The sequence below is a fragment of the Vicugna pacos genome, chromosome 7 (assembly GCF_048564905.1).
Source record: "Vicugna pacos chromosome 7, VicPac4, whole genome shotgun sequence".
NCBI classification, from domain to species: domain Eukaryota; kingdom Metazoa; phylum Chordata; class Mammalia; order Artiodactyla; family Camelidae; genus Vicugna; species Vicugna pacos.
The window spans coordinates 26659541-26686097 of record NC_132993.1 but is presented as its reverse complement, the minus strand read 5'-3'; the positions used below and the strand labels follow the sequence as shown (position 1 = coordinate 26686097).

At 39.6% G+C, this 26557-nt stretch overlaps 1 protein-coding gene across 1 annotated transcript in view; it reads right to left on the bottom strand.

Annotated features, from left to right (window-relative positions):
• Window positions 1–1327: 1327 nt before the first annotated feature.
• Window positions 1328–26557, bottom strand: part of TSPAN12 (tetraspanin 12) — a 62830-nt gene continuing 37600 nt past the window's right edge. Inside the window, exons 6-8 of the mRNA XM_072964601.1 lie at window positions 22545–22652; window positions 18241–18384; window positions 1328–2931 (exon numbers count right to left, since the gene is read on the bottom strand). Of these exons, the coding sequence (XP_072820702.1) occupies window positions 2626–2931; window positions 18241–18384; window positions 22545–22652 (558 nt within the window). The 3' untranslated portion in view covers window positions 1328–2625. The remainder of the gene's footprint in view (window positions 2932–18240; window positions 18385–22544; window positions 22653–26557) is intronic.

The window sequence follows — 26557 nt, the reverse complement described above, 5'->3', positions numbered from 1 at the left end:
TCTTTCCCATGGTGTCTCTTCAAGCATTCTGTGCTCTGCCTAACCATGCTGAATGACAGGCCCTACCCACCAAATATAATGTAACTTTTTAACCTCAGAGTTAGTGGCTCATGGAATATTCTGCCGAGTTAGCTAAGCTCCCCCCTTCCTTCCTGACTCAGCCTGAAGGCCATCTCCTCGGTGTAGCCGCCTTAATTCCACTCTCCTCCGTCCCATATTCCTCAGCAGGGCCCCGCTCACTGACTATCCCTGTATTAACTTTATCAGTGGATAGCACAAGTGTTTCTCAACCAGACTTTACAGTGCTGGAGGTCAGGCATCATCTCATGGTCAGCTCTGAGTCTCCAGGGTACTCTGCGTTCACCAGTCTGAGAATAATCTTCTTAATTTCTTACTTTAAGAAAGGGTGATTTTTTTTTTTTTACAAAAGAAAGCTTTTAAAAATAGCAAAGAAACAGTTACTTGTTTTCATTGTACCCAAGCAGTGAATTCCCTCAGCTCTACTCTATTAAATACACTTTTTAAAGTCCCTTGCAGTTTTATTATTCCAGGTGCAGGGCTACCATAAGAGGCCTTTGTAGTTCACTGCTATAGATGTCATTTGTTCCCATTAAGCAAGTATATAAGATGATTGTCTAAATTTACGCTGACTGTTCTAGAGGGTATTAAGTCAGGTAATAGATCAAAAATGTAGAAATTGACTATTTCTAATTTGAGGAATTTTTTTTAGCTCAACACAATGTATCTTTGTTCTTTCTGTGACTGTAAGATATTTTCAAAGAGAAGCAGCCAGATTTGACTGTTATCCCAATAATTCAAATAATACAGCTGTCTCCATTACTTGGGTATTTAAGTGAAATTATAGGAAGTGGTGGTGCTACGGACATTAGAAAAAGGGATGCTTTTGGTTCTGACTGAGCATGTTATCCGCTAAAGCTTTATTTAAATTATGGAAAAGATGAAATCCAGGCGTTGATTTCAAATATTGTATTTCTTAGACCTGTTTTTTTTTAAACTTACTTTAAGAAACTAGGATATGAAAATACTGAGAAGATAAATTAACACAAATGGGCATACTTTATATTACATCAGACAACTACATTATTTATCATTTAGCTCAAAAACAAACTTAGAATGCAAATAAGCATCTTTTTTTTATCATTTCTCAGTGAAGATACATACTCTTATACATTAGTTCTGGATTTTGGAAACAGTTTTTATTACTTTTTTCAATCATTTTTTTTCTTATATTTTTTCTCCCCTTGCTCATCTTTTTGAGTGGTGAAAGTGCGTCTAATGTATAAAAATTAGACACAGACAAATGTTCACTCTCTAGAAAATATCTGACATGTTTTAATTCTCTTTCCATTTTCTGAGAAATAAACATAATACACAAAATACAGTAAAATGCACTTTTCCCATTTCAAATAAATATAGTTTACTCTTGTAAAAAATTTAATAATCTGTGTCATTCACCACAGTATCTTAATCAGTGAAGTAAGGCAAAGAAAATCTCTAGTTAAATCATCACTTATTTTTATGATTCCCACAGCTTCTTGCTGGAGAAAAGGAAAACTATTCTCTGTAGAATTACATCAAGACTTGAAGACTGCCGCTTCTGGTCTGGCGAAGGCAAAGATAAGCTCCTTTAAAAAGTATTTAGTGTCAAAAAGAGTCTCAGTTTGGCAGAAAGAGAGCAACCAGATCTTTGCTGAATGAACTACGTTATGTGTAAACTTTTTTGTTCATACTTCCTAGAGACCAGACTGCATTCTGAATTATAATGATTCCTTTGTATCACACGAGTAATTTTTCAAAATTAGTGGTTAAGTATTTAAATTAACAGTTATGTATGTAATATAAACCCAAGACAGAATTTTAAAGCTCTATTAACAGGAAAGGTTAAAAATAATGGTGCTATACAGGACAAATTCATCCTTTTCACAATTGTTATTCTTAATGTTATAAGAACTGAAATCTACTGAATTATACAGACTTAACCCAGACTCTTATATACACATATATCCCTGATCAGTTTAAGACAATGTTTTCGTTTGCTCTTGTAAGTAGTAAAGATGTTTTCAGTAACCGGCAAAAATCACATTTAGGTAGTCACCAGTCTTCAGAGTGTACTTCTGCATAATCTGTTTACCCTCAAAAGAATATATCACCAAGTAATAAAAGTCATTAGTACTGTCTAACTTCCTATGTTAGCAGTTAATTGGAACTTTATATACTAGCAAGCTTATGGGAGTAAATCAATCTTTACTGTAGCTCCAATCCCACCATAGCCTGGCTCGTTTACATGGATGCAGAAATGCTGGTCAAACTATGCCAAACCATAAACCTCGAAGCATAACTGTGTTCCAGAAGAATCATACGCAGGCTGTAAAGTGGGTGTTAGATCTGTCCTCAGCATTAAAAAGGACATCAATTACTGTCCAGGTGATGCCTTATAATATACGGAACTTCTCCCTCTTCCATTTAAAAGGTGGAAGATTATGTGCCTGGGTATCCTTTTATAGCAACATTTTTATTTCTACACATTTCTGGAGCAGTTAAGCATGTGCTCAAAAATGCACAAGTCCCATAAAATACATTTGTGGTTTCCTTCTTTGACGTTCCCTATAATTCCTCCATCTCAAAGTGTGTGTTAAAGCTGTTGGCCATGGTTGTGTGTTCAAAGATCCTCGACAGGCTTGGTTTCAACAGTTCCACTGAGTGACAAGGCAGGTGCTGCGTGGTGTCGCTCTTCAGGGACATCATTTGTTCTGTCCCAGGCTCCCGTCTATCGTAGTAGAGAGCCCAGAGCAGAGTAATGGTGAGAATCATGGCCAGGATCTGCGTCACGCCAATGGAGATCCCCAGAAACCTGAGCACTTGGAGTTGTTTGGTTCCTCTCAAAAAGGAATACATTTTCTTCCCACAGCCCTGTAAAAGAAATAACATGGTCAATATTACTTTGGATGGGTTACAGAGGGCCAAAATAGTGAAGACAAATCATCTGTGTCAGTTAGTGGAACCAAACGGCTTGTTGGAATTATCAACTTCAAGACACTGACTCTCAACAGGGAGCTCCTATGAGCAGCCAGAGGAGAGATACAGGATGTGCACTCTTTGAAAAACCTGCCCATGTGATTCTGAGGAGCCTGCTCCTTCTTCCAGCGTCCTCACAACCTGAAATCGAGAGCCACTCATATAAAACACAACATCTAGAGCAGGGGTTGGCAAACTTCTTTTTGTAAAGCACCGGACAGTAAATCTTTTCAGCTTTGTGGGTCACATGCTCTCTATTGCAACCACTCGTCTCTGCCACTGTTAACACGACAGAAGCCATAGGCAGTAAATGAATGAATGTGGCTGTGTTTCAATGAAACTACAGACAGAAAAGACATTAGCCCAGATTTGGGGCCCAGGCCATATAGATCGCTGACATCAGATATAGACTGATCTGAAATTTTCAAAAATAAAATTCCATTGTTATTATTTATATTCACTCCTCAGATTATAGCTCATTTGGCCAGAAACTTCTCCCCAAAGGTTAAGAGCATTTCCCCAATCTGTTGCTGAAACACCCTGGTGGGTGGAAATCAATATACTCCTCCCTCCACCAAACATGCACATACACCTCTGTAGCAGAAATACACACGGGGGAAATTTCGGGCATGACACCCAGTTCTAATTCTACCAGGTAATGGGTTGAAAGGCATCTTTAGCTCCCCTACAGGCTAGAGACATCTGACTTTAAAAGATTAGCAAAGTTTGTGCTTGGTTTTAAGTACAGAAGGCTTAGGGTTGCCTGTGGTGCACACAGAAAAGAATTCTGAAAGAAAAGGAGAGGAGGGAAAAAATAGTAAGAGGGAGAAAAGCCATGACCAAGAAAAATGGGGGTTGCGGGGTGGCAGAGCAAAGAAAAGGAGGTAGAATGGGTCTAACAATTATCATAAATCACTTCCCTGGAGGCCAAAGCACAGGCCAACCTGCCATGTCTCCAGTGAACCCACAGCGAAGAAATGCGAATCCACTCTTCTAGAGGGAAGCTGATTTCAAATTCCGGTGAAATAGAAAAGGATTTTATAACTAACAAAATTCAAGAACTTTGCAGATTTTGAGATTCTATTCTGCTCGGATGCTAAGAAATTGGCCTGTCACAGTTTCATGCATGCTGGCAGCAGACACAGACCAAGGACGTTATTACTCACAGCAAGAGCCAGAGTATGTGCCAGGGCCAAGGGCAGCAGGGGGAAGGCCATGCACACACGGTTGACGGCTTGATGGGAGAGGGACCCCAGGCCTAGGGAAGCCTAGCATTTTATAGTCGGCAGTCCCGTCCTTTGCACTGGAGAGAGACATTATCTTCATTAGACTAGACAGCAAACAAACCTCCTTTTTCCTGGAGGGAGACACTAAGTCTACCTTCAAGGCTGTTTTCTATGTAAATACCCTTGAAAAGATAGCCCAGAACAAAGGCAACCAGGGTAAGACATTTAGAAATGCAAGCGACCCATGGAAAATCATGTCCCAACAAGAACCCGACTTTTCAGAGCTTTTATTCTGAGTCTGTGGTAAGAGTGACTCCATGTTTACCCTACTGAGGCAGCTATTAGAATAAAAAGAAACTGAAAAGTATTGAAATAACTGCCTCCTAGTTTCTCCTCCAGATTCCACAAAGAACTCAGCTAAATCCAGGCAAGCAAGACCACTGAATCAGTTGTTGGTTTGTGCATTATATTGCAGGAGAGGAGTGAATAATATATAATTCTAAAATTTCCAAAGCACTGATCAGAAAATGTACCCCAGTAAGGCATTATTCTCAAGGAATTTTAAAAATCATGTAAAATTAGTCATAAACACATTTCAGTAACTTTTTTTCCTGGTATATCAAGTAATGCGAATTAATAGCAAAAGATTAGCAAAATGTCATCAATTTCACCAAAAGTGAAATTAAAATATGTAAAATGGCTTTGGATTATTTAGTTGATTTTTTACCGGTGTTTTCAGTACTTATGACAAAGATGGATCTTGAATGAATTTAGAAAGAATGAGCATGGGCATACCAACATTTTGGTAATAATAATTACAGTGGATTTCACAATGAAAGGTAAACCTAAAAATAAAGGTAAATCACTCAAGAAATACATATGCTAATGATTCAAGCCTATGAAATGCTCTAAGTCCATCAGCACTTGATTTTTACCTTTTCAGTAGTCTCTGGTGTTTAAATTTTACCTATATAGTTCTTCTTATTGGCATAAAATTTCCCACCCCATGAGGCTAATCCATTCTAAGCTGAGTAACTGTGCAGGAAAGCTAACATTTCTTTTTCAAACCTGTGAATAAAACAAAGCAGAGACTGATAACTAACCAGCAGTCTATTGTGTTTCCCATTTTGGCATTGGACGAAGTCTGTTTCAATTTTATTTTAAACAATTACATTTATTTTTTTAAATAAAAGGTATAGTAGACTCTATCATCCAGGGTGTTATGGGAATGTGATACATCAGATAACATTAAATGTTCTAGTGTGGGAAGGGAACTTAGAAGTCAGTAAGTTCAACTTTTTAACTTTTAAAAATATGGCAAAAAAGCACTTCTAGAGTACCATCCGCAAAACTGGCAGAGAAAGGACCCTCTATATAGTCTCTCCCCCGTATAAGCAATGAAAGCGCTAGTAAAAATTGTCAGAATCAACTTTTTTAGAATTCTGGAAATTAACCAAAATGCTTGCAGCAATCTGAGGAGCGTTTACTCAAGAAAAGCACCTGAATCTCAGTAAGAACAGCAAGTTTTGTGGCATTTCAATTTGCTCTACTCCCCTCTCCCCTCCCAGCTCTGCAGGAGCCTTGAAAATAAACAGCCCACAATCATGGTAAAAGCCAGTGGTCTGGCAGCCACCAGAGGCAAAAGAACACAGCTGGAGTTCCTTCAAAACCCCCTTCGCAGAGAATTGTCATCATTTGTCCTATCTGGTGGTTCCCTGGAAGAGCTCACTTGCAAGGCCGTCTTACTTGATTTGACTTGCAGCTCAACCAGGGCAGCAGCCTTTCCCTCTGGGAATATTTGTCAAGAGCATTCAGAGGTAACTGTTCAGCACTGAGGCTGCCTCAGGCAGAGGATAACAGTTGCATACAATGGGTTAGTCAAAAGCTTAAAAGGAAAAACTGGAGAATGTGAAGTCCATACAGGGTTCGGCAAAGCTCTGACATATTTGTGGGGATCTAGAAAGTTAGACATGTGACTAGGGCTGTGCTCAAGCCCAGAGCTGTGCACATGCTCAAGAAAGACTCTCACCTCTGGCTAAACTTAAGGTTTTGTGCACCCTTGGCAAAGGCTGGGAGACTTACTGATTACAGTTATCTAAGGAAATCTCTTTTCATTCATTAAGTGACCACTAAGCGAAGTGAGCAGAGACTTCGGGAGCCACACATAATAAAGAATACAAATTTCACAGAATTAATTCAGAAAAGTAATAATGAACAAACACAAACAACAACAAATTTTGGAGGGGGAGACAGAGAAATCAAATCTCCAGAGTTGCGACAGTATATTATTTAAAATGCCCAGTTATCAACAGCAATAAAAATTACAACACATGCAAAGAAACAAAAACGTATGGCGCGCACACACACACACACACACACACACACACACACACACACACACACACAAGCACTTCTAAGGAGAAGAATTCTCTGCTTCACTGGACAGCCCTTTCTACGCTTGGACAACACTAATTCTTAATAAACATTTTCTTGTTGAAAACTATCTCCTTAATAAGGGTGCACTGGCCCTAGTTCTACTCTTAACTGATTGCTTTGCCATAGGATGAAGAACCATGTCTGAAGCGTCCTCACTTTCTCTTTAGCCATTCTCTTCTCGGGGCTAAATCCTCCTAGTTCTTTCATGTTTTCCAGATGTAGTCACTTCGTCATCCTGATGATCTCTTCCTGGTTTGTGCCGATTTTTTCAACGTCTCTTTGAAAATCAAACTGATTTTTAACTTAAAAAAAACTAGAACGTGCAAGAAAATATTAAGACAATCCAGGCTTTAACAAAAAGATACAAGATATAAATATAAAATAAAAGCACAAATCTCTCTATACTGCACACAATTTAATATTTCTCTGATGACTCAGAAGGCATTGTAGAAACTAGCCACATATTAGTTGTCATGCTGAATATCAGTGAATCATTCACACAGTTACTTAAAGTTGTGGGTCAACTTTTCAAAAGAATATTCCTCTTCTTGGGAAGACAGTATTTCTTCCAGAATTCTGTGTATAAAATAATTGTCTTCCTCAATCACTCTCTGAATTCTTAGCAGAAACGGTTCCGGGGTTTACGGTGCTCCGCACCATCCTCTTTGAAGTAATTCAGTCTGAACATCAGTTGTGAGCTTGCTTTTGAGCCAGTCAAGTAATCATGCATGAAGCTTACACTTCTCACACAGTGTAAATTTGGACATTTTTATTGAAAAGCAAGACAGAGTCTAGAGAAGAAAAAATATAGACGTGTCTCTACATAATCTGTTGTACTATTCATAGATGTTTTGTTGCATAAACAAACATTTCTGTTGAGTGAGTCAAAAGAGGAAACAGGAATGTTAGAGCTCAGAACTGCATTCCGTTTCACAAAGGTTTTTTATTCAGAATAGGAAAGAACTGAATTGCACTTGTTTGCTTTTCTCAAAATAAAACACTCTGAGTGGATTTACCTTGAATATGTTTTCTCCCTACATAAAGCTATGCTAGCCCTGTGTTAGTAACCTCAGATATTTCAAAAGTATGAGTAAGACCAGTCCGCTAACCTACTTTATTTGCTGCAATATTAAAATTCTGTCCGACTGTAAATAACAACACTACTTTTTCATCAGAGAAAAACCACTAATCCCTAAATTTCCTGGAATCTATTTGAAGACCTGCCGGGATGACTCATTTCACTTGAGGAAATTATACACTTGAAATTATTCTCTGATCTATCTCCAAAATGAGTTTCTAAAATTAGAAGAACCCCCATGGCTCTTCGGTACTCAATACTCATAGGCCACATCAAAAACTTAGGCAGACCTCTCATGTGTTTCTGAAGATGAAGTACAAAGAAAATCTAGGTGCCGATACGTGCCAGTATTGGTATTTTTGTAATTGATTTTTCATAATAAGCATAACTCGCAAGTTTGAAATGACTGTGTTAATTATCAGGGACAAATGCGTGATATTCAGCCCTATGTATTTTAAAATTGAAAAAGTGACTGATAGCAGTTTATGAGTTCATGAGCTTCAAAGAGGTTGGAGCAAAAGTTCTCCATTGATCATCACAATCTCTGTAGGGAAATACATCCTCCCTTAGGAAAAAAAAAATTAAACTGCGAGTAATAAAATGCACTACAGGACTTCCTGTTCTCTTCCGAGTAAGGTTAACCAAACCCACACATAGGAATTGCAGTAGAAAAAATCTTCATAAATCTTAAAAATCGACAGGCCCTCATATCTCATTTAATCCTCACAAGATCCCTGTTAGAGAGGAAGAATCCTCCAGAGTCAAAAGACTGCATTTACTGGCTATTTTTCATTTTTACCAAAAATACATGGTTACAAAGAGACGAGCATCAGAAAACCCAGAAGGTGCTATTCCCCGGAGCCAGGCCGGGTCCTGGAGCAGAAGCGCACAGACAACCTGCTTGTTCAGACTCTGAGTTCACCTACGTGTCTGTCCCTAACACGAGCCACGTGGGAAGCCACACAAAGCTGGCAAAACCTTGACCTGAAAATCCACCTTCAGCCAGCACAAAAATATATATAACTGGAAAAATGCATATTTTCCTGTCATTACTAGCAAAACTAGGGGCGATTTGTAAAGTTAGTTAAAAATCTAGTCATAGATCACCCATTTTTCTATTTACTTTAATCAATAGATTAATAAATTCCTGTTTTTATTGTCATTATTGCCATTAGCTACCACCATGCATGGAAGATGTGTGTTTATTAACGTGTCTAGTGATTTGCTAAAGGTTTCTTATGAAGTAGCTCTATTTATTTCTGTAAAACTATAATGAGGTATAGGTTCTATTATTATCTCATTTAACAGATAAGGAAATTGAGATTTAGAAGTGGAAAAACATCTACAAACCCTCAGCCTGCTCCTCACCATGGATTCCACACCTTGAAATATTAAAGTGTCTTAAAGTATGGGCTTTGGAATCAAATAGACCTGAGCTGGTCACGGACTAACTCTACAAAATTGGCCTTGGTCACTTGGCCTTTCTGTGCCTCCCTTTTCTCATCTGTAAAATGGAGATAATATAGTACCTTCGTAGAAATGTTTTAAGGCTTAAATGAGGGAATGCATGAAAAATACTTGTTCAGAGAGCTATATATAAGTGTGTATCCTATTTGAAAAATCCAGTGTGTATTTTTCAGTCCCTAAATTACATTGACTCTTAGCTATTACTGTAGTATATACTACCAACAGGCACTGTTCTAAGGGTTGTAAACATGCTAATTCATTCTCCAAACAGCCTGAGAAGGGCGCTCTGTTTATCCTCATTTTATGGGTGATAAAATGAAGCACAGAGAGGTTAACGACTTGCCCAAGGTCACACAGCTAGTAAGGAGTAGAGGGAAGATTTAACCCAAAGCGTCTAAATTTGGAGCCTAGCCTTAACCTCTGAATCAGGCTTCCTCACTAAGGAAAACTCATGCCTAAAATCCTCTCTTTTCTTGACTTCCAGGACACTGCTTTCCACTCCTTCTCTGCCTACAATAGGTGTCCTCTCCTCTGCCCTTCAGGGTTGCCATTCCCCAGCTGTTGTCCTCAGCTGCAGAAACTGCATCACTCTATGTGTGGTCCCACCTCCTCCCATGCATTCATTGCCTCAGATGCACTGCTAACACCTATAAACTGTTAGTCACCTCATTTCCCCTACTCTGTCCTCCACGTCTTCACAGTAAGTAACATTTGCCATGGGAGCACAGCCTCCTAGCCAGAGACCACACTCCCCCACCTCCCTTGCAGCTAAACACAGCCATGGGAGGCAGCAGAATGTGGTGAGGGCGGAGCTTCATGCATGGGTGTTCTCCCTCCTAACTCCTTCTCCCCACAGCCTGGACCTGGAAGAGAACAGGAGTGACTTTGGACAGGTATTAAAAAATGCAAGGTGTCTCACCATCCTCGAGCCCTGGACGAATGTGTGCCGGAGGGCTGCCTGGCAGCCTGCACCAGCGGACTGGTGTAAGAGACAGAGTTAGTCTTACCTTACCCAAGCCATTGTATTTGGAGGTAGCTCTTTCCTCATCAGTACACACAAAATCCATATCTTTGGCTGAGTTCTGTTTCCTGAACTTCATCTTTCCTACTGTGTTTCTGCACATGGAGGACCTGAGAGGAACCTTCAGCTCAGCATTCCCAAAATGGAACTAATCAAATCCAACCACTCTCCTCAATGAGCAGCTTTTCCATCGGTCCAGGGTCCAAGTCAATGTCAGACGTCCCTGCAGCTTCCACGTCACTCACTCCCCACACCCACCCCCATCATCATTCCTTTCATTCTCCCTCTTAAATATCTTTTACATGCATTCACTCCTCTCCCTCCGCAGTGATACTTGGAATCACCCCCATGAATTAACCTGCACCTGTTTCCTCCCTGATTTCCCAGCCTTAAGACCCAATTCTCACCTCAACTCACTCTCCACAATGCCAGCATGAAGATTTTTAAGCACAAATAAAATTGTTATTTTGAGAGGTACTTTTTCAGGTCAAAAATATTATAATGGCTTTTATATCAGTACCTTCTAAAGGCAAAATCTGCAAGTCTCTACCAATAAAGCACCAGGGGAAAGGCTGTCTGAATAGTGAATAGGTAACAGGAAACTCACAACTGAACAATGCCGAGAAAGACAGTGAAAGAAAAGAAGGCATTTGTACACCTGAAGCAAAACTGGCAGAACAGTTCCAGGCCTGATTAGATCAAACAGAGCTCGAGGATAAAAGGGATGTTTCCCCCGACCAAGCCCAAACTGGTCCTGCAGGGCTCTGAATGATAAAACAGAGATCACCCCAAGTCTGCCGCCACCTGATCCCTGCCAGCAGTTACTGAGCAGATAATGAAGTCAGCAGAGAGGCAGGAGGGAGTGTCTTTGACTTCATATAAAAGAACCCTGAGAATGGAACTTCGTGGGGCTATTCCATCTAAACAACCACTGAGCTTGAAAGCTGCCTGCTGTTTACTATCTGGGCAGGAGATGCTGCGTGTTTATCTGAGACTGGAGCTTCATTATTAATGAATCAGAAATCCACAACTACTCCGTCCTAAGCCTTCCTTTCATTAGATGCCTCAAACGTGTGAACGCGTTTCTCTTTTCCTTTGGCCACTGCTCACAGAGTTCAGTCTAAATTGCATGTGTTAGCAGGACACCCAGGGCTCTTCAGAAGCTGGCGTCTTCCTTGTCCAGCCCTCCCCCTGCCGCTGCTCCAGCTGTGCTGTCTTGCTTCCAGTTCTGCTCTGCACCATTGCCTTTTTGCTTGAAAAGCCCTTTTGGACCCCATGCCACCCAAATGTTCTCTGCAACTGGCTAACATCTGCTTATCCTTGAAGACTGGAGGCCTGGTGCGGAGGGTATAGCTCAGTGGTAGAGTGCGTGCTTAGCGTGCACGAGGTCCTGGGTTCCATCCCAGTGCCTCTATTAAACAATAAATAAATAAACCTGATTACCCTCCCCCCACCAAAAATAAAAAAAAAAGACGGCCTAGTGAATTACAATCCCCTCTGTGTGTTCTCACAGCACATCTCAGTCATAAAGACAGTGGTAATTAAGGATTGTCTACCCAACATCCAACATCAGGCTCCTTCTCGTGCCCCAGTTCAAGATCACCTCAGCCGCACCTCCTTCTTGCTGATGGTAGGATCATTTCTGTGCAGATTTGACCAACTTCATCACGTTAGTGCAACGGGACAGTACCTGGCCGGGGGCCTGAGCTGTTACCTCTTCCTTCCTATCTTGGACTTTCCTTTCAACACTTGCCCCTACTTTTGTTTGTTTGGGGTGTGGCAATTTACCTGGTCCTGAGATGAATCCCACTAGCAGCTTAAGTGCAGGATTACCTGGGAGAAAACGGATCAATCCCCTAACTAGGTAGAGCTTGCCAGAAGGCCACACCCTCACCCCCACCACCATGTCCTTTGGTACCCATAACACTGTCATGTTTCTTCCCTGGCTCAGAAGTGCTGGGATAATATTTATGCGTTTAGGATGTTGGGTGTAAAAATTATAAAATAAAAGCGGCTGCTGTCTATTAGTCAAAACAGACATAGGGTACTGACTTCCCTTTCTAATTCTAACAAAGACGTTAACAGAAGAGTGTTAACAAAAAACGTTAAGGGCTGAGACACTGCCCAGAAAAAAAAATGTACATAGATCATAAAATAAATATCATTTGCCAAGGACAGCAGGGTGTAAGGGAGAAGGGGGGGTCCATCTCCAATCTGGACCTCCAATCTGGGTGAGGGCTGAAGTCCTGACTCTTAGCTCACAGCGCAGACAACACACAACTGGCAGAAGACAGACCTCACACAAGCCATCCCACGCGGTCCACCATGAGCTTCCCCACCTTTAACCTCGGGGAGGCCCCTGCATGTACGTCTGCCTTTGTTTTCTGTGAGCACTGGAGACCTGGACACACTCATCATCGTCTGGGTTCTTTGCCCTGCGAGCCAGGACTCCAAGAGATCACGTCTCCCTTCACACCCACATCCCTTCCCTTCTCTGTCTCTGGATTTGTACAGGGTTTTCTGTTACTCGGAAAAGAAATAAACAACCGTCTAAAGAGGCAGAAATGGTCTGGGGCAAAATTATTTGCCACAAAAGAATTTTTTTTTTAATGGAGGTACTGGGGATTGAACCCAGGACCTCATGCATGCTAAGCATGTGTCCTACCACTGAGCTATACCCCTCCTGCCCCAAGGGAAATTATTAAGATTATATAATATTCAAACCCAACGTCACACAGAACATATAAAGACTAAAGGTTCAAAGAAAAGGGGTCCCAAAAGCACAGAGCTTCATGGAAACCAGCCCTCTGTCCAGCCCTTACATAACCTCTGTGAATAACTACTTTTTTTGGAGAAGCGGTCAGTACCTTTTAACTACAAAACAAAGAAATGTGTCTTTGGAAGTGTGTTTCACTGGACTCTCTCTTCTTCTTTGTTTTACGTTTTGAGTTGGAAGTAGGGCCTGTCGTGAGCTTGTTTACATCCATTTACTTTTCCTGAGGTGGCGCACAGAGGAAGAAAATGGCATTTCAGTCCCTTTGAGGAGATGTTTCTGCTCTGTCTCCCACCTGAGACAGCGAACACTGTTAACCATTCCCTGCCACTGCGCTTCTTCACACTTCTCTGTGTGGAGCCCCAAGAAAAACTGATGAGAGCTATGGATCCTAGTCACTGGAAAAAAAAAAAAAACGCATCTAGAATATGAAAACGAAGTCAGAAGCATCACTTTCCTCTTGAAGCCCGTCGGGAAGAGCACAGGTCGGCCCCTGGCAAGGGGTTGGCAGTCCCAACTCCACAAGACCCTTGTCTCTCCCAGCCTTCTTTACTCTCCTTTCTCTCTTTTCTTCTCCAGATCAAGTCCAGAACTTTAGTAACAGGTATGGTGGGAAAACAGCAGGTGAGAGAAGGGAGAGACGCATCTTACTTAGTCCTGTATCTCACCAACTTAAATTCCGAGTCCGAGGTTCTGCAGAGTCTCACACCCAGTATCTAGAGAGCGTGGTTACGCAAACAAGCCCAAAGACCAGGGCCGGAATACTCAAGGATCCCTGGCCCAGGGCCACCTGCAGAGGGGCGCTTTTGTACTCACAGTTCCCCGCAGCTAAAAGAAAACTCCTCTTTGCTGGACCTTTGCGTGGCTGGCTCCTTCTCACCAACTGGTCTCAGTTCACATGTCACCTCCAAAGACAGCCTGCTCTGAACATCCTACCTTAAGTAGCTCCTTCACCAATAAAGCCATTCATCAGCGCACGACCCTGTTCAGTCTTCAAAGTGCTTACGGCCACCTGAAATCATTTTTCTTTTCTTTTCTTTTTTGTTCAATGTGTATGTCCCTAACTAGAACCCTATATCTCCAGCATTTACAACAGCACTTGGAACCCAGTAGGTACTGAAAACATTTTGAATGAATGAATGGGATAGAACCAAATGGACGGTCAGAGATATTTTTGTCTGTGAATGTTTAAATTGATACTTTTCTACAAGTATAGAGCTCATTACAGATATCTGAGAAGCTGTATGCCAAACCCAACCATACTTCCTGATGCAAATATTTTTAAAAGGTGCGATTGTTGCTGTATTTCCGTTCTGTCATTTTTCACAGATTTCAAATATGTCATAAGGTATTATCGGGTCAGGGACCATGCAGGCCACCAGATGGCTGAGAATGATTTATTTCCTTGATTTCGGACTACTGAAGAAAGACTGCAGGAAGAAAGCCAGCTCTTATCTCTACACTTACAGAATATGAAAGATAAAAGCAACCTTGAAGTTCATCTAGCCCCAATTCACTCTTAATTTAAAAACCCATTCTACTCACCAGTGACAAAGTTATCTGACCTTGACTTTAATATTTTTAGTGATGAGACACTCACTATTTTATAAGAGAACCTTTATCACAACTTGGACGGATTTTGATGAGCAAGGTCTTCCTTCTATTGATTCAAAATTTCCTTCCTGGAACTTCTGGCCCTTGGAGCAACAATGAATAAGTCTAGTTCCTGTTCTGAGTGATGAACTTTGAAATCTTTGAAGACATCTATGAAAAATCTCCTCTCAGTACTCGCTATTTCAGAATAAATATCCCAAATGCCTCCAGCTGTCCCCACCTTGTTTCCCCTTTGAGACCCCTCATCTTCCAGGTGGTTGATCTCTGGGCACACTGCAGTTAAGAAACATATGTTCTCCAGGGCAAAGTGGAATTAAGTCTTATTTTTATTTAATCATCTTTTTGGGGGAGCATAATTAGGTTTATTCATTTTTTTAATGGATTTTTTTTTAATGGAGGTGCTAGAGATTGAACCCAGGACCTCAGGCATGCTAGGCATGCGCTCTACCACTTAGCTATACCCTCACCCCAACTTTTATTTTTAATGATGGATTTAATTGTACTTGTGCCATAAAGCTACTAGGTGATCACTTCTGTAAGTCAACTACGCATATAATTATGCACTATCTCATCCCCAATACCCGTATGTGTCATGAACTGTAAAATACAAAAGCAGATTACTCTGATATAATCAACCTCTGTCTCATAACTGATAATGCCAGCTTGCTACCGAAAGTTTTTTGATGAATATATGAAAAACTTTTAAAATAATGTGAGCCATCAACTTGCACATGCACAACAGTGTGGCTCCTTCTAATCTTACAATTCATGTAACAAGCAATTCTAGACATCCTGAAACTAAAGCATCTCCTTATAAATACTACTAGTAACAATGAATTGCATTTTTAAATTAAAAAATTTATTAAATGTTTAATTGACTGCTTTTCAATTAAATAATAAAACTGAAGTGAATGTGTCCATATTCAGACTTTGTGGGAAGATACGGTAGATTCATTCATGTTTTGTCGTTCTCATGATCAATACTGGTTATAACCATATGAATGGTATTAATCACTAAAGAAGGTAGAAATTATTTTATGTGTAGCCCAATAATTTCTCATATTGACTTGCCACTCCTAAAAAATAACAGATGGATTAAACAAGTTCACACTAGGAAAGCTGACAGGTTTCAATTCACATGTCTATACTTATATCTGTCCTGCAATTATCTGGGGTTTTTTGGTTTTTGTTTCTTGTTTTTTTTTTTCTGTAAAATGGTTTATTATCCCAGGAGGAGGCCCTCCCTGGGGCTCACATCCCAATAAATAAATGTCTGTCTGTAATCACCTGTTTTTTTTTTTAAATCTAGTGATGAGTTATAATGTAACTAAATATCCACAATTATGTCTGCTTTTGATATTATCTTAGAAATATTATGCACCATTGCCTATTTTATCAAATCAACAGGACTTTAATTGTTGAACTTGTTCGTTGACCATCCTTACTACGGACACCAACCAATATTCAGCCTTAACTCAGGAGGAAAAAAATGTAGCATAATCACTGAAGAGCTCAGAAACACTGCCCCAATAATCCGTTGTTCGGTATACAATATCCTGTCTACTCATTTTCATTCAAAGCCAAGGTGTTACTAAGTATAATATTTAAAGTGACAGCATCCAAACACAATACTTCCCAGTAGTGTGAGGCGTGACTGCAAGTATTTTGATTATCTTTTAAAATAAAAAAACTGACTTCTTTAGCTGCTTCAGCAATTCTTGCTATGAGTTAAATTTCACCCCCTCCAAATGCATATGTTGATCCTCGGTACCTGTGATGTGATCTTGTTTGGAAATTGAGTCTTTGCAGCTACAATTAATTAGGATGAGGTGTCCTTATGAAAAAGAGAAATTTGGAGACAGAGGCAAACAGGGAGATTGTCATGTCAAGGTAAAGCCAGAGATCCAGGTGATGCTTTTACAAGCCAAGGAATGCCAGTGTTTGCCAGCACGCCACCAGAAGCCGCGGGACAGGCCCAGAAGAGATTCTTCCCCACATGCCTCAGGAGGAACCGACCTCGCTGGCACCTTGATCAAGACTTACAGCCTTTGGAACCGTGAGACAGTAAATGTCTGTGGGAAGAATAACGCAATTCTGAATCTCTTAAAAATATTTGACACTCCTCTTTGTGGCATGCCTTCAGAGCCCAAAGCACGCTATTTTGGATATCCTTAAATGTGGTGTAGCCTTGTCTTCTAAGACGAATTTTTTTTTTAACAGCCAAAATTTACTTATATCCAAGACATGAACAAGATGAAACATTTGTGTGGGCAATCCAGCACCTTCTTCAAATCCGTTAATTTACACTATAAATTAATAAAAACTGACTTGTGTGCACCTCTACAACTGACTTTGTACAGACAGCCTAAAAAGTATTTTGAACAGTAACAGTATTTCTGGGAAAAAACATAAAACTTCCTGAGATAACCAACTTGAAATATATAAAAATGCATGTTTTATAAATCCTGATGGGTTTTGTTTTAATGTTTCATTTTTATAGCCATATAAATATGTGTGTGTGCATTGTATTAAGAATGGTATAAATTGCTACCTTACGGTAAGATGATTTGTGGTACCCAGATACTTGACTGGCAATGTATCTGCAAAATGATTCCAACTCGCCAGCCTGAGCAGCTTCCCTTCCATCTGACTTACGTTTTGAGCTTCCATTCTAGATCGAGACTACAATAAAACTTTCCGTAAAGATGGAACCGTCTTATATCTGTGTTGTCCTGTACAGAAGCTGCTAGTCCCAAGGGGCTGTCAAGCACCCAGAATGTGGATAGTGCAACCAAGGAAATGGAAATTTAATTTTATTTAATTTTAATTTAAATATCCGCATGTAGCTATTGGCTACTGGAACGGTGTAGTTCTAGATTTTAATTTGAAAATAGGGTTCCCCTGCTAACAAAGTGTGAAAATCACCTTCATTAAAAATGAAGGAATAGGAAAGCTTCTGCTAACAAAGGAATACCTGATGATTCTGATACAGTCTCCCAGAAAACATGAACATGTAAGCTTCCTGGCCACTCGACAACTGATTTTAATGCCAGTGAGCATCTAACTTCATTAAATCAGCTAACTAAAACTAACGCCGCTGATCGTTAGCCAGCAGGGGGACCTGAAGAGTTGAGGACAGCATTTTCTCCGCAGAGTGGAGTTTTGATTTTTTTTTTCCCTCTACATATATTTTAGTTTATGTGGAGGCCCTAAAATACATATTCTGCTCAGGAAGTCAAAATCTTGTCTTTCCAAATGTTCAGAGTTCGTCACACACTGCATTGTGTCTGTTTGCTAAGCACCCCTAGGAGGTGGCCATGGAACTTGGTTCTAGACAGCACTGTTCAAAATCCCAATTAATCCTAAAACCTAGTCTTTCCCACTTTTGTTTGTAGAATGTGATTAGTGTGCAGATGTCTATATTGATTTTTTAGCTTTATCCTGTTTTTTCACGTATCAGAGGAAGTATTTCGGGTTCTTCATAATTAGACAGAAGAGGAAAATTGCACTGGCATGTTGTTGATTCTTTACGGAAAAGTCATCTTAAGAAAACTTTTATGTACGATAAGCAAATGACACATGGCCTTACCTCTTGATAAAGGTCACTGAGATCTTCCTGGTGGGCCTGTCTGGAACATCCTGGGAATTCCCTAACACAACAGGAATCCGGGGGCCAGTCCATCTCTGTCATTTCCAGCCAGTCGGTGAAATACACAACTCCACAGCACTTAAACTGCAAAAGAATGACTGGTCAGGCTCAGGAACTACAAAAATATTTTCTTAACTTATAGGAGATTAAATGTTAGATTTCTTACAGTTTTGCACCCAGAGCTAAAGTCACTTCTGTCGTCGCCTAATGACATGTGCACATTCTGTGCTGATGACAGAAACGAAGGAAAGGACTCCATAATGGAACGATTCTGAACCAGAATGCCCAAAACACGTAAAAACAGATCAGGCCTGACGGAGTCTCGCTCCCCAAATGTAAGACCTTCCATGAGTGATCATACAGCAACAGAGTTACTCACACTAACAAAACAAATAGCTGAAATCTTATCTTTAATATTAATCCTCCAGCCACTAAGGAACAGTTGATCAATCTATTTGCATATTGCCTGGTTACCAGTTGAACTGCTTAACCAATTCAAATATTATATTAAAAGTTTCCGTAACCTCCATAGAAAGATTTGTTGGCCAACAAATTTTTATTCAACCAAGTGAGAATCTTGGAAAAACCTGTCATATTCTATTACCATAATCTCAGAAGAAATGATATATCTTTAGCTTGAATAAAGTTGAAGACAAAGTATATAGTCTTTTTTTTTTTTTTGGTCTCATTTGACCAAGTATTAACAAAAACTTTCTGTGGCCAAGGTTCAGAAACACTGCATAAGGATCTATGTAGATTAGATCCAGAATAATTAGCTATGACCACTTTCTGCCCTTGGGTAGAGTGGGGTTACTCTTCCATATAGTCAAAAACAAGGACTATGGGCAGTCACTGAGAAGAATTTTGCCTAGAGTGTCTGGCCTTGCAAATTATGCAGACCAACAAATCAGTCTGTGTCCAGGATTAACACTATATCATAAAATATCCCAATCCACCTTTTAAAAATTCAACTACAATAAACTTTAAAGTGTTATTCTTTAAAGAATAATGTAAAATGAAACAAGGAAAACACAAAAAAATGATTTTCCATTTTTTTCATTTGCCTAAATATCTCATGTTTAAAGAGAAAACAATCATTCTGAGTATTATAAACGATGAATTACTAATACTATGGATAATGCTAAAATTTTCCAAGAAACTTAAGAATATTTTTTAGTGTTTTCCTTTTATGAACTTGCTCTAAAAGCCACAAATATACCACAAACATTACAAATTCGGTCAAACATAATTTGACATCATATGTTTTACATAAGTCATTGACTATCCATAAAAAACACATGTAGTAAAAAGACCACTTTCTAAAAATCATAAACTACTACATTTCCAAGTCAGTCTTTTTAAGTCCTTCCACACAGAGAAAACCTACTCCTCTCATTTCCTAAGGACATGTGTTTTTTACGTTGATGACAGAAGGCCAGTCCTTGGAAAACGCCACAACAGAACAGCCCATTTATCCCACCTTGTCAGGAAATGAGGTGCTCCACAGAAATGACTTGTCCACATAACTTAAGCATATCATGTTCAGGGCCAAAACCTTTTCTTTAAATTTTAATAGTCACTGAGATATTTTGTCTTTTTACACAGTTGGCTTTCTTCATCAATAGAAGATACTGTCTTGGTACTGAAATTTTTCCTAAAACCTCTTACATTTACCCACTAAGCAAATCCATTCTTAGGGACACATGACTATGGTCTACCTCTCCTTGAAGTTTTCTTGCCTCCTTTAAAACTTCATTGTCAGATAGGGCCACTCTTGCTAGCATGGCATCAAACTGGAAAATTCCACTGTTTTACACATGAACAACCTGAGGCTCTGAGTCGAGTGACTTGCCACGACCACAGACCAGTGAACAGCAGACCCTGTCTGTTCCCAAGACGAGACAGACCCCAGTCACTATGTTAAAAATAAATAAATACATATGGGAGGAGGGTGAAGCTCAGTGGTAGAGCACATGCTTAGCATGCATGAGGTCCTGGGTTCAATCCCAAGTACCGCCATTAAAAAAAATTTTTTTAAGAAAAATAAATACATTTTTTAGTGTCAGGTTTTTTTTTTTAATTTTTATTGAAGTGTAGTTGATTTAAACGTTAGTTTTAGGTGACTCAGACAGCAAAGTGCTTCAGTTATACTTATACAAACATATATACTTTTTCTTTTCATATTCTTTTCCATTATATGATATTGCAAGAAATTGAATACAGTTCCCTGTGCTATATGGTAGGTCTTTATTGTTTGTCTGTTTTATATATAGTAATGTGCGTCTGTTACTCCATCAGGCTTTTTTCTTTTTTTAAGGCATTAAATAAACATCACTAGGGCGTAAGTGAGAGGCCAGCAAAGTGAGGTACATGCCCAGAACGGCACCGAACGAGGAGTCGGGAAAACTGGAGCCTGACAAGGTCGCTTTCAACCCCACAATTTATTCTGGGAGGCGGGGGGTTATTAGCAGAATCGTGTCCTCCCGCCCCTACCACCAAAATTCACATTGAGGGTCTCACCCTCAGAATGTGACCCTATTTGGGACAAGGGTCTTTACAGAAGTAATTAAAATAAGGTCGTAAGAGTGGTCCTAATCCCATATGTCTGATGTCCTTATCAGAAGAGGAGATTTAAACACGCAGAGGGAAGATGCCGAGAAGACACAGGGAGAAGACTGGCTGTCTACAAGCCCAGGAGAGAGGCCTCAGGAAAAGCAGCCCTGCCTGCGCTTGATCTCAGACGTCCAGCTTCCAGAACCGTGAGACAATAAATTCCTGTGCCTCAAGCCTCCCAGGCTGTGGCACTTTGTTATGACTGCAGCTCTAGCAAACTAACACAAGGGGCTTTTAAAAGCTCTTTCAGAATGCGTGGAGGTCTTCACCACCTCCTTCTGGGTAACACAGGCCTATGGTCTGGAGGCGGGAACTCACCATACAACGAATCTAAAAATACGTATGTGCGGGCTGTTGTGCAACGCTGTCCACTGTCCACCTAGACTGGGCCCCTCTTTGTACCATTGGGAAAAAAAAAACTCAATTTGTTTTTTAACCTGGATTATCATGGTCTAAATGCAAATCTCAGAAAATTAAGAGTTCTGGGAAGCTTCTGATCAGGGCAGGAGCTGAACACAGCTTACTATAAACTCCCTAAGCTTTACTTCTTTCCCCTTTGCGTTGTTTTTAGTACAGATGAAGAGTAAACAAAGCCAGGAAGCATTTAAATAAACAGGAAATCTGTGTCGCAATGATAATTTTCACCATCTCAACAACTGTAACACAAAGAGCCAGATTTGGAGATTATCCTGGGCTTGAACCTCTGCCCGTATCCAAGACAGAATAACCCACAGAGAGCTGGATCTCGGTGATACAAGACAGTGATTCTCAAATGCTCTGTGGCCCAGCTTTAAATGACATTAAAAAAAGAGATATACTGGGTCCTCTGGGGATGTCGCTCCCATCCCAAGGAAACTGCTTAGGAGAAGAACTTGGTTAGAATCAATGGTTAACTGCAAGTCACCAGATTTGAAACATCTAAATACAATTCCTATATTTAGATAACAGGATGCAGTGCTATAGAGAAGTTAGGTAAGAAAAGCTGGAAGCATCCATACTTTGTAATGTAATGGTTAATAACATCAACGAAATGAGGTCAAACTTATGATCCCATTTAATCTTCTCAGCAACCTGAGAAGACAGCCCCATTTTACAGATGAGGAGACTAAGGCTTAAGGAAGTTAAGTAAATTATAGAAGCTCCCGTAATGGTAAGTAGCAGAGCCGGAATTTGAACCAAGGTCTTTCTGACTAGAGATCTTGTGCTTTTAATGATACAGTGAGTCCTAATCCCCAAATGAGACCCGTTATTTAAAACTTTTAAATGACATTTAATTTACAGATAGCTCAAAAAGTCCTGAAAATTCATCCCTTCATATAGAGAGTTCTGAATAATTATTAAAGAATTCTCCTTAAAAAAGGAAAATTAACAGTAGTTTAGCAAAACGGCATTTTAAGAAATTCTAAAATATACCTGAGCCACGTGAAATGAAGGGGAAAGGGTGCGCACAGGACGAAAGGCAGGGCATGGTGCCGCTTAAAGTATTTCTCAGTAAAGAGCGACATCAGTGGGGACGGAATCATGAGCTTAACATTTTAGTACAGAGAAAATGACCAAAGCCAAAGCTCTGAACACTGGCTTCAAGAGCGTGCCATTTATTCCACACCCTCTGCCTCAGAAATAGCACTTACCTCTCTCTGAAAAAAATTCCAAGCGTGAGTAAGCCACCGGTATCTTGGTAAGCCATAATTTGTCATTCTGGCTTTCAGAGTGACCATGTCTGACCACTGGACTGGAACCTGGAGGTAAAAAAGCAAAATATGAACAACTGTAACATGCAAACACCCACGTTCAGACTCACACATGTTCACACATTCACAAGCCCAATCACTCGTAGACTCATCCGCATAATCACACATCCACGGGATGTCTCACAATTGACAAATGCGATTATGAGTTTATATCTATTTGGGGCATAAGCTAAGCTTGGGGTTATTAAATATTTATTGACCAATCTCTACATGTAGGTTTTTGTACTAAATAGTAAGCAAAATAATGCAAATCATTTAGTGCTGACATCAAGTTCAAGGAAATCACAAAACAAGTCAACTGTCTAGCCGAAGAGCTCCTCACGGCCAGCGATCCCTGCTGCAGAATGTCCTTTGCCTTGAATTCATAATGTTATGAGCTTGTTCTCTGAAGTGACTGCAGACTGTGGTACAAAAATCAAGGGGAAAGAACGAAGAAGGGAAAGAGTTCAGCTCAAGCCAAACTTCACTCTAGGGTAAGTTTGTAAACGCCCTTCCAAAGTTTGGAGTTTAGAGGCATGCTGGAATTCTAGAAAAGACAGTTGTGAAACTAAAGCGCTTTTTGTGCTTCCCCTCTCAAGTCACCGCATCCCTTAATAGAGTATTCAGTCAGGACAGAGCTTCAGGTACACAATACAACAGTTGGCTAGAAATCTAGTCGGCACATCACGCTGTGTTTTATCTGCGGTGCCACAGGAGAAACTGGGTCACCCAAATCCTAATCTCTCCACACGCGTGGTATTAAAGTAACTCCAGGGAAAGCAGACAGACTTTGCATCTGATCTATGGAGTGATACGAACCGAGCTTAGTCTGACAAGTTTGACAGTAACACAAGGTTAATACTATTTTCAAATCTTATTTTTTAAAAAAAGCCATTATCAATAGAAGTATTTTAAAAACTCCTGGCCACAGAAAGTCTTCATTTTGTTCCTTTGTTAATTTTCATTTTTATTACCTGGAAATGCATGCTACAAAAGAAAACACCCCAACACTTGGGCACACAACTTTGTTCCCTAAATAATGGGCCGACTGGGTATACTTTGTGTTCATATGGTTTCAACAAACTTCAGATAACTAACCAAAGTTCAAGCTACTCACCATAAATTATTATTATCTCATATCCTTTTGAACATAAAATAAGGGGAAGTGAAATAAATTCTCTGGAAATTTATAATCTGAAATGGTTAATATTATTGGCAGATTTTATCTAGAGTCAGAATGATGCACAGAAGGTGAACATGTATAAAAAACAAACAAACAGAAAAACAGAAATAGCCTGTCTGCTGTCAGACCTCCTGATCTGGTTGTTAGAACAGTCTTGTTTTAAATTTTGTTTTCCAGAATAAATTTAAGTTGTTTCCCCCTAGTGACCATAATTGATCTGAGACCAAATATGGCAAGAAACAGAAGAGATCATGGAGGTTCTGGCACAAAATACCACGATCGGGCCATAAAGGAAAACACACATGTATTGGCTCCTTGCATGGAACAGCTAAGAGCACAAAGCCCGTTCTATGCAAAGCCTGGGTTCTGCGAAATTTGGCAGCTAATAAACTTTAACGACACTTTTCATTCACACTGCTATTAGTGCAAAAGTAATAAAAAAAAAATATTCTGACAAATGTTTTTCCTAAAGGACTACTTTCCACATTTCACTTTTAAACAGCCCTTGTTTTATCCTGGTGACTTAATGGGGGAAGATTTACCCAAGCAAAACAGTGATGTATGCCTTCAAATGACACGGCTGCGTACACCCATCTGGTACCACTGTGATACTAAAAAAACACTTGCAGATTGCCCCTTAGCCAAACAGAAGAAAGTATCTAAAAAGCAGGAATTCCTTTCTGTTTCCTCAAGTTCCTTAGAGTTATAGGAGAGTCAAAATATTTCCTTTCACATACCTTAAATTAATTCATTTCAAACTTGCTATAACTTAGGAGATTTATCAAACATTAGAATGACATAAACGCTATACAGACCATTTAAAAAATCCACTAGAAAGTAAACTCATTTCTAAAAACCCTTTAATTACCAAAAAGAACACAACAGCTGAGATGAGGAAATCAGAATTAATTGTACAATTTACTATCGATTGCTTGAATGTTAAGGAGAGCCACGTGTTTTCTGAAAACAGAAAAAAATTAATAAGACACAGAAACTGAGTCCCTGGAACCAATTACTTTTTCTCTTAATATACCAAATTTCTAGGGATGGTGTGAAAATATGATTTTCAAAGATGACAAAAGCATTCCGATTTTTTTCCCTAATCCAATTCCTTTATTTTATAAGTGAAGAAGCAAAAATAGCCAAAGAAGATAAATGATCTGTCCAAAGTCACAAAGCTATGAGAAGGCTTAAAACTTAGTTAGGTCCCCTGATTCCCTGCATAGTTTTCTTTTTACCACCCACCCCACCGACCTTCCTGGAATCGCCCAGTTTTGCAGCTCAGTGCAACACCAAAGAAGACATAGTAAGATTATAGATTTAAACTCAAATATAACCTATAATTACATTAAGTATAGATGGACTAATTATTCCAACTAAAGGCATAATTTCAATAGGATATTCTTAAAGTATAAGTTGTTTACAAAGGGGATATCTGAAAACATAAGGATAAAGAAAGCTCAAAAAATGGGCAGAAAATATACCATATAAACATTAAATTTTTACAAGGTGGTATAACTATATTAATATCAGATGAAGTAGACTTTAAAGCAAATAGTCTTAACTCAGCGACAGACTTTTCAATTCATCCTGAAGTAGAAATGTTTGTGTACCTAAAAACATGGCCTTCAAATATATAAAACAAAAATTGACAAAAGCAAAAGATACAAAAACACAATCACCATGGAAGATCTCAATAACAGCTTACAAAAGCATTCTTACTTTAACAGGAGGTTTCATTCTGAAGACAACCCTTAAGTTTAAATTAAACCAGTTAGACCCTGCCCTGATTTTTCCATTTGTAATAGAAAAAAAAACCCCATCCATTCTCTTCTTACTGAGAGTTGTCATACATTGAAAGCATGAGTGTTTTCGGAAGGGCTGAGCTGCATAGCAATGCCAAAGCATCCTTTACAAAACTGAAGTATGCAGGTACCCACTAGTCTGTAATTACCACTTAGCATCCAAAACAGTGTCACAGACACAGCAGCAGGTTCACCATAGAATCTTTAAGAACTGCATCAGTTCTAGAAATGTCTTCGATTTTCTTACACAACAGCTGAAATGCCACTCAGAAACAAATGTAAAATAACCTTCTCTTCCTAAGAGCTCTTAAATTTTAAAATGTTGAAGACTCACCTGGGATTTGTCACAAATGCCAATGCCCAGCCCTTGCCTTTCCCTCTCTATTCTGTTTTCACAGATCTGGCCTAGAGCCGTATAATGTGCAATTAAAAAAAAAATTGCCCTGGGTGACTCCTGCTGTAGACAGTCCAAAGACTACATGTTGAAAAAACATCACCTTCCTGAAACAGAGTTACTCTACGAGGCTCCCCGTGGAAACATTTGACCTGCCACCAAGAAAAGAGCCAGCCTTCGCAGACGTGCCAAGGTGCTGGACCTCACTGATCATCAATGTGCCGATTTTCACCAATGAAATGAGCAAACAGCATATAAGTAATAATGCCCAATGGAACAGAGGCAAGGTGTAAGCGGTAAACCAAACATTACTGGTAAAATCTTAAGGTTAAGAAACATTTATTCTCATTCATTTTAACACACACTTCTTGATTTGGAGGATGGTTCAGCCCTGCTGCAAACAGAAAGTGGCTGCTCCCTAGCCATCAGTGGACAGTCAGCATCTTTAGAAGGCTGTCATGTAGATTTTCAAGCTTTCTCAAGTCCTATGGCTAATGCGACTATTTCCTATTACACAATCAAAAGTTGGTAA